Source organism: Necator americanus, chromosome II, assembly GCF_031761385.1.
Source record: "Necator americanus strain Aroian chromosome II, whole genome shotgun sequence".
NCBI classification, from domain to species: Eukaryota; Metazoa; Nematoda; class Chromadorea; order Rhabditida; family Ancylostomatidae; genus Necator; species Necator americanus.
In genome coordinates this window covers 8,294,949-8,314,049 of record NC_087372.1, presented here as the reverse complement: position 1 = coordinate 8,314,049, position 19,101 = coordinate 8,294,949, and the positions used below count along the sequence as shown (strand labels likewise).

The 19,101-nt window shown below is 41.9% G+C and overlaps 3 protein-coding genes across 5 annotated transcripts; 1 reads left to right on the top strand and 2 right to left on the bottom strand.

Annotated features, from left to right (window-relative positions):
* Positions 1-1,341: 1,341 nt before the first annotated feature.
* On the top strand, positions 1,342-17,163 carry RB195_017155 (uncharacterized protein; the record flags this gene model as incomplete). Of its 2 annotated transcripts, XM_064184023.1 has the most annotated exons (14): positions 1,342-1,349; positions 1,592-1,682; positions 2,068-2,159; positions 2,234-2,324; positions 2,387-2,466; positions 2,602-2,691; positions 9,247-9,331; positions 9,385-9,549; positions 11,660-11,773; positions 11,838-12,013; positions 14,936-15,114; positions 15,168-15,325; positions 16,952-17,035; positions 17,092-17,163. In XM_064184023.1, the coding sequence occupies 14 exons, from the start codon at positions 1,342-1,344 to the stop codon at positions 17,161-17,163; spliced, it is 1,485 nt and encodes a 494-aa protein (XP_064039904.1). The 2 variants fall into 2 exon arrangements, with proteins under 2 accessions (XP_064039904.1, XP_064039908.1); XM_064184024.1 differs by lacking the exons at positions 9,247-9,331; positions 9,385-9,549; positions 11,660-11,773; ... (3 more) ...; positions 16,952-17,035; positions 17,092-17,163 and having other exon boundaries at positions 2,387-2,489; positions 2,602-2,669.
* On the bottom strand, positions 4,582-5,172 carry RB195_017157 (uncharacterized protein; the record flags this gene model as incomplete). The annotated part of the gene is made up of 1 exon (XM_064184027.1): positions 4,582-5,172. One exon carries the CDS (start codon positions 5,170-5,172, stop codon positions 4,582-4,584), a length of 591 nt encoding a protein of 196 aa, XP_064039907.1.
* RB195_017156 (uncharacterized protein) lies at positions 5,529-7,942 on the bottom strand (the record flags this gene model as incomplete). Of its 2 annotated transcripts, XM_064184026.1 has the most annotated exons (3): positions 5,529-5,676; positions 5,752-5,876; positions 7,778-7,942. In XM_064184026.1, 3 exons carry the CDS (start codon positions 7,940-7,942, stop codon positions 5,529-5,531), a joined length of 438 nt encoding a protein of 145 aa, XP_064039905.1. The 2 variants fall into 2 exon arrangements, with proteins under 2 accessions (XP_064039905.1, XP_064039906.1); XM_064184025.1 differs by lacking the exon at positions 7,778-7,942 and having other exon boundaries at positions 5,752-5,804.
* Positions 17,164-19,101: the final 1,938 nt, after the last annotated feature.

Here is a 19,101-nt window from a genome sequence, read left to right as displayed (position 1 = left end):
CTAAAAAAAACCTTCAGCAAGTTCGACGATCACAGTCGAACCGTCGCTAACCTCTTTGACTCCTACCCTCCCCAATTTTGAGAGAATGGGATCGCTGACCTTCCCATTATGTGGAGCACAGTAGTGGCTAGAAATGGCGGCTATATTGTTGATTGATTTTTATTCCATGCTAAATAGAAAAAAAAAGTAAAGAAGACTTTTAAAATTACCTAACTGACAAGACTTTCTTATCAACCGATTTATTAAATTAACATTCATTCCCCTAAATTGGAGGTACAATATCTGAAAGTCAAAGAAATTCTACGGTTCTTATCATGTAGTAAACTTATTCTATTTTTCTTCTCACCCAACTGAATCAATGTCAGACATATGAAAAAAAAAGCCCTCAAAATTCCATAGGAAACCGCTACAAATATTTCTAGACGAACAAAAATGTTTGAAAAGAGGTAGAACTCTAGAAGATAGGGTCAGTTGCTCGATTTTCTACTACTCTTCTTAACTTCTTAATTAGTGTATTTTTTTAAAATCTCGTTTCAGGTCTTCTAATGGGAACGTCTTGCTTCTTTATCTATTAATAACCTTCTTAACACACCCAATAATAAAAAAAACTTCCACAGTGCATTACGAGGTTATTATTAGATAACGGAATAGGGGAAGTAAGCGCGGAAAGGGAGAAAAAAGTTTTTCAATGGTTTTTTGACATTGTTGATTCATAAGCACATGTTGTATGCTTATATTTAACCGACCTGTAAATGTAAGTGTACTACACATTTTGTCATGACAATTTGAGGTCCAAAAAATACGATGTAAATGTTTAGTAAACATATGTCTTCGATGTTGGTTTACGTCTCAGAACCCTATTTGGACCAAATTTCCAAATTGAAAGATGTATTTTTTCAGCGAAGAAAAAACCTTAAATACTTAGGTGTGGATTTCTTTACCTTGAATCTTTAAACTTTTAATCTTTTTGAATGCTCCCATGAAAAAAAATTCATCATCACTTCATCCCAGCTACAGTACATTTAATACTATCGGTTCTAGCGTACCAGTACCTAGTCGTATATTGACGCTGACACTTCCTTCCGCTCAATCAGCGTTTATAGATTGAGTGCGGTGTAGTGCATCAATGTGAACTGTCACAATTATCTCATTCTCGGATTACACTAGAAACTTGTTGCGTATACATACATGACCAAGGAATAAATCCTTCTTTTTCTCATAATCACTAACATTTGATCTACTTATCCTATGTGATGTGTTAAATAGCGTGTAAATTGTGTAATTTAAAACCACTAGTTTCAGTAAATAAAACGAACGGAGTTCGATTAACACAACAGAACAATGATTAGGTTAGTTTCATTTCACAGGTTCCCTTTTGCAAACATTCATTCCCCTAAATTGGAGGTACAATACCTGAAAGTCAAAGAAATTCTACGGTTCTTATCATGTAGTAAACTTATTCTATTTTTCTTCTCACACAACTGAATCAATGTCAGACATATGAAAAAAAAGCCCTCAAAATTCCATAGGAAACCGCTACAAATATTTCTAGACGAAATTTCTTCAAATTTCTTTTTTTTTTAAATTTTAGTAGCCGGTATGCGATGGTGAACCTTGTGAAGACTATGACTGGTGTAGGCGCGTTTGCGGTGCCTGTGGCATTTCAACAGGCAGGACTTTGGGTAAGCATTAAAAAAATGTCTTTAGGAACCATAAATGAGATATATCTGGCAACAGAAGTACTTAGCTAACATATTTACAGCTCTATTGGAAAATTTTGAATATTCGGTATGACATATTTGAATACTCGAACACTATTCCCAATCGATAGACTTGTGCGACTGATCGAACGTGCTTTCACTACCTATACAGTTATAATGACAAGAAAAAGTTAAAAGAACGAGATCTGTAAAGGATTCTACAGAGCATCGTGCTCCCTCTTTATCTGTATGAACGTTTGTTTATTCAAATAGAAACTTTTATCATAATAGGGCAGTATATGGCTATAGGGAAAGTTATCACATTGGATTGGAAATAAAGATAATCGATAGATCTTCTACATTTCAGATGGGCATAATCCTTGCTATCCTCCTAGGAGGATTTGTGAATGCACACTCGTTTGTGAAACTGGTCCGATGTTCGCAATATCTTAGCAAAAAGTAAGTCGGATTAAACATAGATAAGCAATGATTCCTTCGATGATTTATTTGTTATACATTTTAATGTGTTTAAGAAAACAACTCGAGCGCACCGATACAAATAAGGTAGCAACGATGTCGATACAAATGACCAACTCTTTAGAAAACACTCGTCATAACACTTCGGTAATTATAAATAAGTCATATGAATCGTATCCTCCTGTCTACGCCAATTGTCTACCGTTCAGGACACCTCCAAAAATGGTTTAGAAAGGCGCACTTTCGAAAAACAAGTCGAAGAAACGAAAGTGAGGGAAGCTGAAGAAAAGTTCGTTAAATTGCCGTTAGCAGGTGACTTAGCTACGGTAGACTTACTCAGTAGAGCTTCGGCGGGTTTGAGTGAGCTTACCATAAATTTCATAAATGCTATTTTTGAAATAAGGAAACTGAGCATACATTTCAGGAGAGTGGCTCTCAATTATGGCGACATGGCAGGTGAAGCTTTTGCGACCCGGAAATCCAAGTACTTAAAGAAACTGGCGAAACCAATGAAGTGTGAACTTTTCCACATTAATTGACACATTGCTAGTCTTCTCTGAAAAGAAGTAGCATTATTTTTTATTGTTGCCTAAAGGGCCTTTCGTGGAGTTGAGTAATTTTATCGCAAACCGGCAAAATAAGAACTTATCCGTCACGGAAGTATCATTGCTGCAAGTAATGATTTGGAATAGCTTCTGGTGCGGATTATCCTGGACCTACCACCCGCAATGGACAAGCCGACTTTGATCCGATCGATCTACGACTGACCAAATGTTCATTACCAGAAGAGTGAGCGAAATGTGGCAAGGATTCTCGGAGCCCATGCGGTTAATTTTTCTGGATTTCTGTCCGCTTCTGATTCCCCATATCGAAGCCGTCTTCTCAACACTTTTGGCAGCGGTAGGATTCCTAGGAGAGGAAAGTTCGTTCGATTATTTGACGACTAGAACCGAAGAACAATTGCCGCGGTTTTGAACATCAGCACGAGTGAACACCGTTCTATGTGGAAGCAAGAGGAGTAAGACAACTGGCCGTGGGTAGACCCTTCCTGTTCAGCATTTTGATGATACCATTCTGAAAACAGTTGAGCAGTGTCTTGTTGACGTCATTTTGGTACCATAAGGACGTGCTTTACTCGACTTGAGTACACTGATGGTGTATTAATACCCGCTTCAGGCAGCATCGGAATGTTGCAATATCTTCTCAACCTTGCCTCGGAAAAATTATGATTTCGTCCTAATGTGAGCAGTTATAGACCACCTCCATACCTTAAGCGGGAATCAGGATAGACGAGGTTGACTTCTGTTATTTGAACTGTATATTGAAAAACAACGGCTGCTACAGATAGTAAAGTAAGCGTCGCGCAGTGGAAGCAGCTCTCGACCCACGCAAGGAGAAAGCCTTACCTCTGATAGCTGATCTGGGCTTCGCTCCCATCGGAACATCCTCGAGCTCACGCTAGCGATGCGGTCCTTGGTGTCGTTGTCTCAGCCAGCCGTCCTTGATCGGTCCTTGGTGGCTAGGCTGCTCTCCGTCTGCTCCAAGTATGGGTTGTTATGAGCCCTGCCGAGAGACTCCTCCGCCTCTCGTGATAGAGTTCTCCGCGCCTAAAGGGAATATTACAGTATCGATCAACTTGCGATAGAGCGCATTATCCATATCACTTACAACTCTTCCCTTACTTTAAGTACTTCTATATATTTACAAATAACCCGCTGGACGACCCGACATATAGATATATATATATACATATATTTGCCTATAATATATTTACATACTTACATAATTACACATAACTCGCCGACCCTCTTTTTCACCTCTTTTTCTCTTCCTTGGACGGTGTCTGTGGACTCCACACCTAGCTCGTCGGCTGCCCGCTCTAACCGGCGATACTATTCGCAATAAAAGTTATGATGCAGAGCTGGGCTTGTGTCAGACCTCGGCGCAAACTTACTATACTTCCGCCTCCTTTCAGTTGTAATGAGACATATTGGCCGCTCTTTCGGATTGACCATTGACGTTGATGAACATAAAAGGAATGGTGGGAGTCGGAAACGTAAGAATGTCTAGAAGTAGCGTCCTGTTTTCCGGCCCTAAGCCGCTGACAGACCCTACCTAAGTCGCTCTCGTAAGCGACCCTGTTGGGATGTTCGTTAAGGGCGGGATGAGCCCTATACGTACGAAGCTAAGGGGCTACTGGAACCGCGCGCGCTGATCACAATATAGACATGATGCTGCGAGCTCCATACATGACTGGATTCGTATCTTGATGACACTTCCCATGCGGCTCGAGCTGGTGAATGTCACCGATATAGATCTGCAGTACCCTAGGCAACAGGATCGCGAACTCTGCCAGCACTGGTTCCGGGATCTGGGATCACCTATGTGGACCTTAAATCGACCACTATCGACCACTACATCCTGCGAAGGTACCATGTTCCGTATCCATGGTGTTCAGGAGAGACGCAGTTGTTATACATAGCACGTAGGGAGGACGGAACTTGAGCATAAGCAGGATCATCTGCTCCAGCGCCCGAGAAACATGCCGTTCGGCCAGAGCATATTTGTCTTTATCTTCCTCAGTCATATGGAGAGCAAGTTCGGGATTATTAATGTATTCCTCTAAGACCCTACGCCCAACTGTGAAACGATCACAAACACTGCTCTCTGCGTCGGAGAAGACATCGGCGTAGGTCTCCCCTAGCGAAATGAGGATCTTATTCAGGTCGACTGGTGTAGGTGTAAGATTCTCCTGAGCTGCTGAGTCTGCTACAAACCGCAACACGTTCAGGTACCTATAAGCCGAAAGCGATAACATCGTCTGGGCGAACTGGGCTACAGCCGCATTAGTACTTGCTGTTGCCAGGGTGGAAGCAACTCCTGCTGCCCATCGAGCAGCAATAATTGCACCAAAGATTGTTTTGCCCGTACCGAAACCTGCCTGAATGCCACCGACCCCCAATACTATGGTTTCGCGTTGCTCCGTCGCAATCATGTATCGTTACCCCATTTGGGCCTTTATTACCGCTTGCTCGAACATCAAGAGGTTGTGTAATCTGACGCAGTAGCGAACGTCGGGACGCAATCTAGCCACGAACTCCTCAAGGACCAGTTCCTACTGACTACTTGTATTTTGGCCGATCGTAGCGGCTCGGACCAGGTTCAGCAGACGATTAGCGAACGTCGCTGATAAAACCTCAGGCTGCTGTAGGCAAGCAGAAAGCGCCTGCTTCGCCATATAGTGACGTGCGGGCCTTCAAATGCCTGCTTCAGATGTGCTACAATTGTGTTGTCGCAGCGCTCCTGCTGGCTCAACTCTTCTACATTTTCACGCGCTGCCTCATCCAAATATCAGTTAAGGAAATCCGCCTTTGTTGGGGCGTCGCAACCACAGCACGCAGCCGCATCACGTCTTCCAGACGGCGAAGCCAGCGAAGACTGTGTGGCGTCGTCGCCTAAACCTGTAAGCGACACTAGTCTGGGTGTCGGCCCATCTGGGCTATAAGTTGCAACAAGAGGAATAGCATTAATCCTATTCCCGACTCATTTAAATTATGAAGAAAAGTATAAGTACCTTTGTCCACTTTCCTTGTTAACGACCTGGTTGCTGACCTGGCGTCGTTCCATACTTCCGTAATTGTCAAGGCAGTAACATCTCGCAGTGTCTCTCCCATGTACGTTGCCGTCATCGTTGAGTTCCTACAAAGCACGAACGAGCCGCTCGGTGGCGCTCGTCATAGAAGCTGATCTGTGCATCGGGGCAACAGCCCTAGCATCAGAAGACAGAATGCTCGAACGAGTGACAGGCGGACCCAACATTACTTAGAAAAACGACATAAGAGACATGGACTATAGAAACCAGAAGGGCAACGAATGTCAAACGTTAACGTGGCTCATCCTCACATAACAGATGCGGCGAAACCAGTATGAGGAATTTAAAAGGTAAAATGGCAAAACAAATACGATTGAAGGAAGTGGTAGAGAGAATTCAAATGAGATTATGAGGAACGCGGCAAAAGAAATCTAAGGAATAGAAACGTTAATGGAATACAAACGGAGAGATGAAACCAAGAACTTGGAGAACAATTGACAAAACGAGCGCATTATATAAAGAAGTCGCGAACTGTGTCTATTATAATAACGCGAAAGATTAGAAAAAAAAAACAAGAAAGAAATTCCACGAAAGGCAATAAATGCAGAAAGTCCACTGGGAATACTAGCATAATAAAACAAATGTCTGGACAAACAAATACAATAGAGTAAGATCAGAAGCATACGGCATGGTAATAAATGTGAACTTAACCAGATTACCAGATTGTGTATGCTCCTTATATAGAATTACCAGGTAGGAACGGGATTACGCGGGCTTGGCTCGAGGGCTTCGCAATACCCAAGCACCAAATCCCGCAAAACTCTTTCGAAACCCCACGTCCACATTCGAAGTGGCAACTGTTTCTCAACAACTTGGCTCAAGTCCAAATCGATCACGTGAAATTTCGTAATGTTACAATCCAAATTCGAACGCGAAGGAATTTCGAAATTCGAAGATTCGCCAAAACCCCAAGTAAGGGAGAACAAAAAAAGGAACCAACGCAAAACGAACACGAGAAGAACCACAGCCAAAAGAGGAGAGAGAAACGGGCACCGAAAGGGACAGAACCAAGCAAAGTGGAAATCCAAACACCATCAGGAACCAAAACACCAATATTCCCAAAACGAACAATACCAACAAACAATACGAACAGAACAACTCACCGCAGCATATCCGCAACACTAGTCTTGATAACGGGCCGTACCGGCCAATATAACACTGGTCCAATTATCAAGACGTACCGGCCGTCCTACTAATAATATACACGACACCCCAGGCATGACCTCGCGCGCCCTCGCGCTCCTCGGCCATGAACTCGCCCCCAGGCTGAAACAACGGGTCCGGATGATTGCGCGCGCTCTTCAACCGTCAATCTCAACCTCGCCCTATCACAATCCACAACTCAGGCTCCATTTACCTCAGCGCATCACAACCTATCATCAACCAACGACCAACACTGAATAAAACGCGCTAAGCAGCCTAGCTGCCCTACCTCACTTTTGGAGTCCCCTAAACCACAACTTCAACACAATAACACAATGGCTCAACACATATACTGCACCGAAGCTACTTCAACATCAACATCAACTGCACCGGAACTCGTCTGCACTTACCATGTCTGTACCAAAACATCCTCGCGCGGCAACTAAAATGTGTTTTATACCCTCGCCGGGTTCTTTTTCCTTTCCTTTTTAAACTTACTTAATGTATTTTTCCCGTTTTCTTTTTTTTCCCATTTTCGCGCAACAAGTAACATAGAAACAAATACAAAACATACCACTATCACTCTAGCGCCCCGTAGACCGTTCGCGTAGGTGCATTCCATGCGAACGACCGGACAGAAAAACAAAATAAACACGACTACATAACTACACGGAGCACGTGGAAGACCAGCGGGGAGTACCGCTAGCCACTGCCCGACACCTGCGACTTCATGGCAGCCACTCGCTGCTACCAGTAAGCGTCGCTCTGGAAGCAGCTCTCGACCCACGCAAGGAGAAAGCCTTACCTCTGGTAGCTGATCCTGGCTCCGCTCAGATCGGAAGCATCCTCGAAAGGCTCGGGCTAGCGATGCGGTCCTTGGTGTCGTCGTCCCAACCGTCCTTGATTGGTCCTTGGTCTGCAGGTGTCCGGTGGCTAGTGTCGCGCATGGTTCGGAAGTAGATTGCTGCATTGAGCGTGGTTCTGCTCACCTTTCCCTAAATGTGGTAAGAAACGGAATGGAAGACACCGTTTTTCATGATGATTTCGGTTGCAACGCGGCACCATGTGCACGCGCCGCTTCCGCGTGCGAGCGATCGAAGACTAATAATGCCTCCTCACCAGCATATTTAAGTAAAACCTATGAATAGGCTACCGAGAAGACTGGAACTTGTAAATAGAGGCGCGTTCTAACGTACCTCGAAGGAACTAAAGAGGTCCACCTTCCATTTTTTGGATGACTAGGGAGGATGAGTGGGACCACGCTGCATTTCGCAATTTACTACTCGAAATCTGTGCTTTCGCCGTGGGTCACGCACCACTTCAAAGTCGTGATTGTCTGCTTTCAACGAAGAACTTTATGCAGAAATGAAGTGCATACCAGTGACGGGTGACATGTGGCGTCAGCACCATACCTCTGCCTTCGAAAGTGGTCAAATGAAATCGCGCTCACTTTTTTGATCAAATCATAAGGAGACCCCCAAATTGCTTCGTGCAAGTTGCCTTAAGGATACATCTACACCTGAACTAGAAAAGGAAAGGTCTAAGAAAGTTTTAGACGAAAAAGGGTAAAAGAATGCATGGGGACGCTTGGCGTTGAGAGGCACTTCAGTCAAGAAGTAACGTTTCGTAGATTAAGGAATGGGATGTGTAGACTTTTATGGGACTTAGCCTCTAGCCAAAGATCGAATATCTTTACGCAAGCTACATGCGATATTTAGCTAAGAGTGGTAATTCATGTGCAACGTTGAATGGAACTCAGTGCCCACGCGGTTGAAGTCAGTTCTCGTAACGTCGATGCTGTTTTTCTTGACAATGACCTTTTTATTCACTGCAACAATGAATAAAAAGGTCCTCTTTTCTTTTCAAAATCCTATACACGATGAAGCGTTTCTCGAATCTTTGTTTATTTGTTGCTAAAATGTTATGTGAACTAGTAGGTTGTTGATTTCTATGGATCTCGCATTATGGTACCTATAACGTAGCGATGAAGTAGAGTGTGACAGATCACGGTGCAGAAGACAAACTTAGAAAGCATAATGAGACAGATTGAAGCTTTTATGGGACTCGATTCCAGAAGTCTTCGTTCTTGGGAAGGATTATGATCCACCGTATGGATATTCGCCAATTCATGAAATCATAGTTTAAGTATAACTCGGTCGCCAGCATTAAAGGGTTATTTGATCCTTTAAGAGTTAAACAAATGCCTTTTAGTTCTTTTGTTCCTTGAGTAGGACACGATCACTAGTAAATTTATTGTCGCATTTCTTTTATTAGGATTGCTGTGAATATCTGCGTAATTGGTCTACAATTAGGGATTTGCAGTGCGTTCTACATTTTCGTTGTGGATCACGCTAAAGAGGTTTGTGAAGCCGCCGTTAGAGACCAGAAATAAACTAAAGAAGTTCTTTTAAGGTGCTTGACCACCTCCTATCCAAGGATCTTTCGCGTGACATGTTGTTCTTTGCTATTCTGCCGTTTTTCATTCTTGTTGCCACAGTTCGAAGCTTGGTTCTTCTCTCATGGATTGGTCTTATTGGAAATATACTTGTTATTGGCGCAATACTTATTATAATCGTGGTAAGAACCTACTTTTTCTCATTACAATGTAGAAGACTGACAGACTTCGTGGATTTGTTGTACAAAATGACTTGTAAATATAAACACATGGTTTCGAAATCATGAAGTAGGTAAAAGATGAATGAAGACAGAAACAATCGCTTTGGGCTGCTTCTGGGCCTTCGACTTCAGTTCTCCATGATGGAAAACATGGAGTTTTGAGGTGTAGCTTACGAAAATAAGCGCGGCCACTCTCCATTTTCCCTAATCGTCCCAGAAAACGGTGAGAGGCCCGTCTTTGTTGCAAGTTCGCGCCACTATTCCATCGCACTCCTGTTTCCTCGGGACCCTGTTCAGTGGTTCTACTTGGATAGGCTTTTGAAAAGGTCTCACCGATTTCCGTTCGTTCACTCATGGACGAGGCGTGTGCACATGGATTGCGCGTTCTAAAGTACTTCGTAGGGTAGGAACTAAGGTCGTTGCCCACTCCGTTTTTATTATGATTAGGGGAAATCGCGCTCATATTCTGAATATACACCCTGAACTATGTTTTCTGCCTGGTTTCCACGTGGTGTTCTGGCTTTTGTGGATGCGCATGGGGCCTAGACTGTAACGTGAGAGGGACAACTGATGTATCAAGTCAGATTTTTTTATCTTTCAAGACCTACATAGGAGGGATGAAGGGCTCGATTTGTTTTTGGCAGTATCGAACCATTAAGTATTTATTCCTTTTGGACGCACCATTCAAAAGCGACATCCTAAGCAGCAGTATTTATTCAAAAGCGACTTCTTAAGCGGTAGTATATCAGAGTAAAACGGGAAAGATTTTAGATTCTAAAATAATTTCCAATGGGATAATTATTATGTTAATTACTTACCTTTTTTTAGACACGCAAACCTTTTACAACTCCACAGTTTTTTAAATTACAAGCTGATGATTATACGTCGATGTATTCACATCGGATGTTTATTGCTGTGTTCCATCTTTGTGGGAGGATTGCGCAACTCCTTGGGATCAGACGCTGGGGGCTTTTGTTGAATGATGCTGCCGAGTGCACGTCGTTTCGCCCATCTTGAGAAACTGGGCTGAGAGACTCCCATTCACCCTTTTCCCCAGACCTCACACTCTATAATTTTTCCACTTGTTCTGGGTCCTTAAAAGCATCCCCTCAAGCAAAAATTGTTCAATTCTTCTGCTAACCTCGAGCGGTTCTTTGCCACTCACCCCTGCGCCAACTGCTGGTACCAGAGAATTGTGAACCTCCCAGAAACATGGAATACTGCGACAAACATTCACGGTGAGTCCACGGAATTTATTATCATAAATGTATCATCAACGAACTATGAAATTGTAAAGAGTATCCGAGAGCAGAAAAAAAAGAGTATCCAACCTAACACTTACATCCAAACCACTTATGTTCTGTATCTTTTCCACCCTGTTCACAACTGCTCAAATTTGCCATCCCCATATCTCTCATGTGAGGAGTAGCAGCGCTCAAATTGGTACAGAGTCAAAGGTGCTACGATTTTTACGGTGCTAGTCAGAGTCAGGGAGTTAGAGTCAGGGAGGCTGCCATGCCTATTTTTCTAGGTTTAAGAACTTTGTATCTGTACTTGAAGGTTACACTATAGATGTAAGCATACGTGCGTTAGGGAGGACCCTGCTCCTCCTCAGGTTGAAGGCATCATCCCACGAATCTGAGGTGGTACGGATTTCAGGTGGAGTATTCGTATACGGGATCGTAGATTAAGGAGAGGAGGGTGATTCCGAATTCGATTGGAGCGTTCCAGCCGTGTGCACACGCCGCATCTTCAGGGCCGTTTTTTACGCCAATTAACAAGAAATGGACGGAATCACCCACCTCTCCATAATCTACGATCCCGTATACGAATGCTTCACCTGAAATCCGTACCACAGATTCGTGAGGTGATGCCTTTAAGGAGATCTAGATCATGGGGTGCAGCTCAAGTGATAAGAATCCCATTACCAGTCGTCCAGAAGTGTGAGGGGTTCCTCTGCCAACCGTCCAATAATGAAGGCGTCCCTCACCCAAAAAATTGAAGGGGATCGGTGCACTGGCTCCGATAATCGCATCTACGAATGTGAAAAAATAAGTGTTTTTCTTTACAGCAAATGATTCTTATGAAGCACATCCCTCTTTCACAGCTACCAGCTTTCACAACTATCGAAGGTGTAACACTAGCTGCTGGTGGCATTATTTACGCCTTTTCTGCTCAAGGAGTGGTGAGTTTGCATTAGAAAAAAAGGATACGCAGAAAGTTATCTCTGTTGATACAACGTTTTAAAGGTGCTACCACTGGAGAACAAAATGAAGCGACCACAGGATATGCTCGGATTTTTTGGTGTTATATCATTATCTTGTGCCCTTATTTGCGTTCTGTATTGTACCAGCGGATTTTTGGGCTTTATTACTTATGGTGATAGTTTGGAGGGCAGCATCACTCTTAATCTTACTAATTCACCGTAAGTTTCTTCACCAATCCTTATGATTTCGTCCTTCACGAGGGCCAATTGAAAACTGTTTATAATTGCGCTGGGCGGTTGTGGCGCAGTCGGTTAGAGGTTCGGGTAGTCACACGGTCGAGAGTTCGAAACCGCCCTAGTGCAAACCAAGCCTTTCATCCCTCCGGGGTCGATAAATTGGTACCAGACTTGTCTGGGAGGATAAAAATACTGACTTGATCTTCGGCTGGTCCCCGCAAGTCCTTGTATAGGCCAACACGCGTTCTAAAACCTCAACGATTACGAATTCCAGTAAAACGGGTTGGCGTATCCCAAGTGGATTGATACGCCAGTGACTTTATCCTTTTTTATAATTGCGCTGAGGAAAAAAAAAGACAACAAATCGAGTTCCCAGTCTATCCATGATAACCATTAGCAGTTGTGCAATGTTTTCTAGGTGTGTTCTAGGGTTTCTAGCGCAAGTTAAATGTTTAGCTCATCAAACAGTTCTTCACTTGATATAGAATTTGCTTTGCCGCGGATTTTTTTTTTCAAAATAGCTGTTGTGTTCAATCAGAAGTACTACGACTTGTAGCTCATCGTGTACATTTATTTCTACTGTTAGTTCGGTGATTAGGCCTTAATTATACTGCTTGCCTATACTGTTAGCTTGATGAGAAAGTTTTGTCAGATTTGTAATTTTTCCGTTATGTTTTTATTCAGCATACAATGGAAATCAATCTACAATATAATCGCCATTGTTATCCTCTTCAGTACTCCATGCCTCCTGGCCGGGTCAGATATCCCCTTCCAGCACTGGGCAGGCTGTGAGTCGAAATCAGCGACGGTCTGACTGTAGTCATCGAACTCGGGGAAAGTTTTCTTAGCCAGGAAAATCTTAAGGGAGAGGAATAAGTGATAATCAGCGGGAAGCATGTTCGGGGAATTGGGGAATGAGGTACTGTGTTGCACCCTAACTCTTTGATTTTTTGATGGGTCTTCTTAGCTATAAGGGGTCTCGCGTAATCATGAAGGAGGTGCACTGAAGCTTGTCTCTACCGCTTTTTGCCAACAACTTCCTCGAGTTTCTGTAGCTGAGAAGCATAAATAACATTGTGTCCTTGCGGAAGTAACTCGTAGCACATTTTTCTCCCCGAATCCAAGAAACACTACCGACCGGCCTGGGGTTGTCTTCGCAGATCGTGTCTCTTCTTGCTAAAGGAGCAAACTAGGTGGACAGTCCTTAAAGTACTAGTGCCCTTCTCCAATCCGCTGTGGATGTTGTGGATTTCGTCGCTATCGTCGCTCCACTGCCATGGCGCCATTCATAGAAGATGGCTCGGAGCTGCTCTTGTGAAATTGACGTCATGCTTATGGTTAAGGTAAGTAAGGGTACCCGACTACGCATACCTTTTGCAGAAAAGCTTCGAGAATTTCCACAACTAACGCATGATAGATAATGTGTATCGATCCATAATCAAAGGTTCTGAACGTTTCAAAAAACCTGACAAGACTTTTTTGTGAAGCTAATATTTATACATCTCTATAGTTCTGTTGTGAATTCGCAGTGGAACTCCACGACGAATTCACAACAGGTTTCCAAAAATTATCATAATTTAAGTCAGAATCCAGCTCTACCAGTGGATTAGATTTCAGAAGAACATAGGTTTTAATTTTGAGGATGTGGAAGTGGAGAGCACCACATAACTCACATGCACATAAGAAATTTCTAGGAACTGTCGAACAAACTTTTGTTTTGAACAACGTATTTTCTCCCGAACATTTAATTCTAATTTATTTACTATCAACAACATTCATTAACAGAATCTACATATCGCTCGCTACCACCGTAAGCGAAGCTTACCCTTTCTCAGCTTTCTTTTATTTTTCAAAAGAAAATAGTTTGCCTGCGACGAAGAGTGGTCCTCCAATACAGCTGAAAAAACGATATTGTTTATGCGATGAAAGAAACTTAATATATATTCAATAATATATATTAAACCTTTGATTTTTAAAGGCATCACCCCATGAATTTGAGGTGGTGCAGATTTCAGGTGGAGTATTCGTATACAAGATGGGAGACTACGGAGAGGGGGATGATTCCGTCCATTTCTTCCTAATTGCCGTAAAAAACGGCCCGGAAGATACGGCTTCATTCGTTTTGGCGCACCATTTTGTACAAGAGGTTCGATTGGAGCGCGCCAGTCTTGTGCGGTGCCGCATCTTCCGGGCCGTTTTTTACGGCAATTAGCAAGAAATGGACCGAATCACCTCCCTCTCCGTAGTCTCCCATCCCGTATTCGAATACTCCATCTAAAATCTGTACCACCTCAGATTCGTGGGATGATGCCTTTAAGGCTACGAAAAGACTACCTCAACACCTACAACGTAGTGACAAGAAGTAAATGTTGATTATGTGGCCTTTGCACAAGAAATTTTTAGGAACTAAATAAACATAATAACGGAACGTAATGTATATTTTATGCTAGTTCCTAGAGATTTCTTATGGACATGCCCTATCATCAACATTTATTTCTTGTCACTGAATCCTGTCGAGTCTTTTGGTCTTTTTACCTGTCTTGCTGCCAGTAACAGCGGTTGCCGTCTTTTTTTTTTCTTTTTTTTCCTGGAAATCACTGCACTATAGCAAATTCCTAACTGATAAGTGAGTGTTAATGGGAGAATGGTGCTAAGTGACAAGCCTGTTGTCAGGGAGAGGAAATACGTCAAGGAATCGAGCTCTATTTAACAGCATTCAGGATTTCCTCTACTTTCATGATTTTTGCCAAATTTTTAACGAAATTATTAACTAAAATAAATAGGGACAGGAAACTGGATGGTAAATCGAAACATTAGGTCGAAATAACGAAATGATACAAAATCAAGTCTCTGGTTTGAGATATCACGTTTCAACCAGGCGGATTTAATCCAACACTTTTTCAGTTTGGATTTCTCCGTTAAAGTGATGCTGCTTTTGATGACCTATTGTGGATATCTTATTCAGCACTATCCGGTGGTCGATATGCTTATGAAACCCATAGAACATCGTTTTGAGAGTTCTCCACGCTATGTGATCCTGTTGGTGGAATACATAATTCGATTTGCGGTCGTATTCTTGACATGTAAGTGCTACGGTACGAGAATTTCTCGAGCTGTGGCGATTTTTTCCTTTTAGTCGGTCTCGCCTACGCTATACCGAACTTCAAGGAAATTATTCCCTTTGTTGGTGTTACGACAGGAATGATGTTGTCACTGATTTTCCCACCACTACTTGAAACAGTTGTATTTTTTAATCAATGGAGAAGAGGAAACACCTTCATGCTGGTCTTTAATGTCACTATTAATATTTTCTACATAATACTAGGAATTTTGTTTGTGATTGTAGGGATTATCTCGAATGTTCGTATCTTATCGGATTCTGACAGGTCCTCATAAAGTGTAATTCTCTAGATTGTTCATAGAATTCACAAAAAAAAGAATATCTGGGAGGGAAAGGAGAAGTAGTCGGACCCAGATCCAGAAAACAAAGGTTTTTATAACAGGGTTTTTAAAATTTCACTGAAGGATTTTAAAAAATTTCTCTGACCATCATGTATCTGTCTATCAACCCAGAAGTTTCACCGATCTGATTATCAGAAGTGTCAAAAGTTTTGCATTTGACGTTCATAGTCGGCGCTGAACGCGTTCAACCAGACCGACGCGACGCATCCGCAACGGACGTGGGCGCTGATCTCGCGATACTTTACCGGTCTCCCGCATCCACATATCAGTGACGCGGTTTGGCTGCGTTGATAGAGCACCAAGGCCACCAAATGGCAATATAAACTGTGATTTTAGATTCTTAGTACGTTTTGTCGTGGATCTTTCATTATCCATCGGTGTGCCATGCGTAGTGGAACAACACGTCCACATGAGAGAGCACAGACAACGAAATGAGTCTAGAAAGTGTGGGGCAACAGGAGATCGGTGTTTTTAAAAAAGAAAACGAAACAAGGATCACGGGGATGGGGGTCTACCCAAAATATTTCCTAGCGAAATTTTTAAGCGATTCAATCCCGATGAAATGGATTTCTTCTCTCCGACCATTTCCATGATACTCTTTCTTTATTTCGTCATTTTGTGCTTCGGATCTGGGCGATACTTCTCAAAGAAGAATTTTTCTAAACTGGTTGTTTACGTGATTAGTAGTTTTTTTTTTTTTTTGGGGAAAAACCAAGAAGTAGAGAATTTATGGATTTCAATTGCTAATTAATTAACTGGTAATCAATTTCTCTATGACTGATTCTTTTGACGTCATTAATTTCCATCCCTCGATTAGCGTTGACACATCCGTGCAACAATTGACGGAATACTAAACATTGCCCTCGTTTGAGGAAAAAAAAAGGTGCCGACCTCAACATCGTTCATTTTGTGATGTGGTGTCTTTAACAGACACACGTTCCATTGATTTTCATTTTACCCCAAAATTTGTTGGTCACCTCAGTGATCTTTTACTTCGTTTGCTTGTGTGCATACAAATTAGATGATTTTAGTCTTCAAAGTCCCTGCCGTATCAATCCACTTAGGATGCGCTAACGGATTTCACTGCAATTCATAATCGTTTGTGTTTTTTTGTGGAGCGGATATTGGCCTATACAATGGCTTGCGGGGGCCGACTTCTGTATCAAGTCAATGTTTTTATTCTTCCGGACAAATCTGGCACCAATTCATCGACCAGAGAGGGATGAAAAGCTTGGTTAGCACTAGAAGGGTTTCCAACCGTTGAGCGTATGGCCACATCGGAATTAGAGGATTTTTTCGAAATCAGTTAGCAATGCAAAATGAATCTGTACAGAACAGGACTAATTTCTGATGGGAGAGACATTTTATGGTGTTCCTTCACAAAACTACTCTGCCCTCAAGAGCAGGTTTTAAAAAGCTAAAAATCCGTATATGCCTTTCAACTCACTTTTTTTTCAGAATTTCTTTCACGAGCGACGACAACGTTTGGATTCTTCCCTGTTATTTCAGCATGTATTATCCTCACCTTTCTGCAAAAAAGTGGTAAATTCGATTCGCTTTGCAGGCTTATTTGTTTTTTTTTAATTGGCTTTATTTAGTGTTTATCCCTAGCGTTGGATAATTTTCGGCTGCTGGAGAAGGCAGTTTATAAAGAATTGTTACTAGATTAGTGCTCATCCCCAATGAAGAAGCAGGCAACATCAAATTTTGGGATTGGGAGAAGTCCGTATGATGCGGAAGAAGGAAGGTATCGTTTGTTTACTATTCGCTACACATTTGATTTCTGCTCTCATCAAACCAATGCGGAGATTTTGATATCAAACCGGTTTGTTGGAAAAGAAGTTGTTAAGATGTTCGAATGTTAGGGAAACGAATCTTTCTTCAATATTCGTCATTATTTTTTGCTTTGTCATCGCTACTTACTTTACCATTCCCTTAATGATGGCTAAGCTGCTGTATTTTTTTTACAGTAGCTATTTTAATTCATGTTATATTTGTGGTATCATTGTTTGGCAAAACGCTGCGTTATCTTATTATTTCTTTTGGATTTTTTTTCTTCGAAAAATAAGTTTTATATTGCACAAGCGATGACCAATTTCTCCTTCCTCTCTGGTTTACAGCTTTTGTTTTCGTTTTGTCTTGGTTCGCGCTGAATTCAGATACGTGTAGGGCTGATGGCCGGTGTTCAGCAATAGCCGTCGAAACCTCTACCGTACCCAGATAGGGCGGTAATATGATAGTAATAAAGAAGCAATGCATCCATCAGCTGACATCAGTGAAGTCAGTCAAGATAAATAACTGCCTCGTAGTTCACTCAGTGTGTATTTACTCTCCTCATCATCGAACCACGAGTCCCATTGCTGAGAAACGTTTACCTCTGAATCGTGCACAAATGGTATAGCCAATCGCTACACTAATTCACTTAATCGCATTAAGGACATAACTTGACAAGTAAGTTCTCTAAAAATTCTAGTTAGTTAATTCTAGTTCAAAGTTTCTTCTGAAACGCACTGTTCTTCTGCGGTAGTATTTGTTCTCTTTCTGTCTGATATGCCAGATAGCGCCGTAGTATGACCGTAATTAAGAGGAAATGCATCAGCTGACATCAGTGATCCTGTGTTATTGTTATCATATAAGTTCTCTTGAATTCTTCTTTTTTTTTCGAAAATAACAGTCTTGTATTTCACAAGCGAACCGATTTTTGCGTCTTTCTTGCTGGTCATCTGCTCTGGCTTTCGGTCTGTATGGGTTGAATTCAGCGTACGGGTAATAGTAATAGTAATAGTATCCGGTGTTCGGCTGTAGCCACCAATCCAAAATTCTATTTATTTATTACTTATAAAACTTTTATTTTGTTTCTATTTCTTTATTTCTATAATTTATTGTTCTTTTTCCATATTATTTCTATCTATCATTCACAAAACTGTTCCATTTACGTTTTTTCCCGATTATCTTCAATTTCCCCACGAGATATGTATTAGTCACCTTTTTAAGTTCAACTGGTCCATACACATGCGAATGTGACCCACGGTTTTTCTGATCGATTTAGAGCAAGGAAAAGCTTCGAAATTTTCTTTGAGAGAGGATTGTTTGTTCTGCGAATCCTGTTTTGTTTTCATTTATTTCTCTTCCAACCTTGTCGCTTACAGCCGTTGCGCAACGGTTGTTGTCAAACGGCCAGCACAACCTGTTCCACATGTTCATTTTTTTTCAATTTCATAAAAAAACAGGAAGAGTTACACATCGAAAATCGCATCCGTAAAACACAAAAGAATACTTGGAAGGTGGAGCTGAAGTCGTGCGATTTACAAACTACGGACTCTGACCTCTAATCAATCCCCACAATTGAAGGTTTGTGGTCAGTTCTGCCCAAAATCGAGCGTGTAGTTGGAGCAGGATCCGCCTAGGAACGACCCTCCATCCTTATCTCAGTCCCTCTAGTATAGTTGCTCAAGTAGTAATCAAAAATCGTATAGTAATTTTTTGAAAAAGAAATTAGCATGAAAAATCAATAAATAAATTAAAGTAGGAAGTAGAATGGCATAATGAACAGTAGGTAAAATAATTATATATGAATAGGAACAAATTTTCAGCATTTAGGCACGATT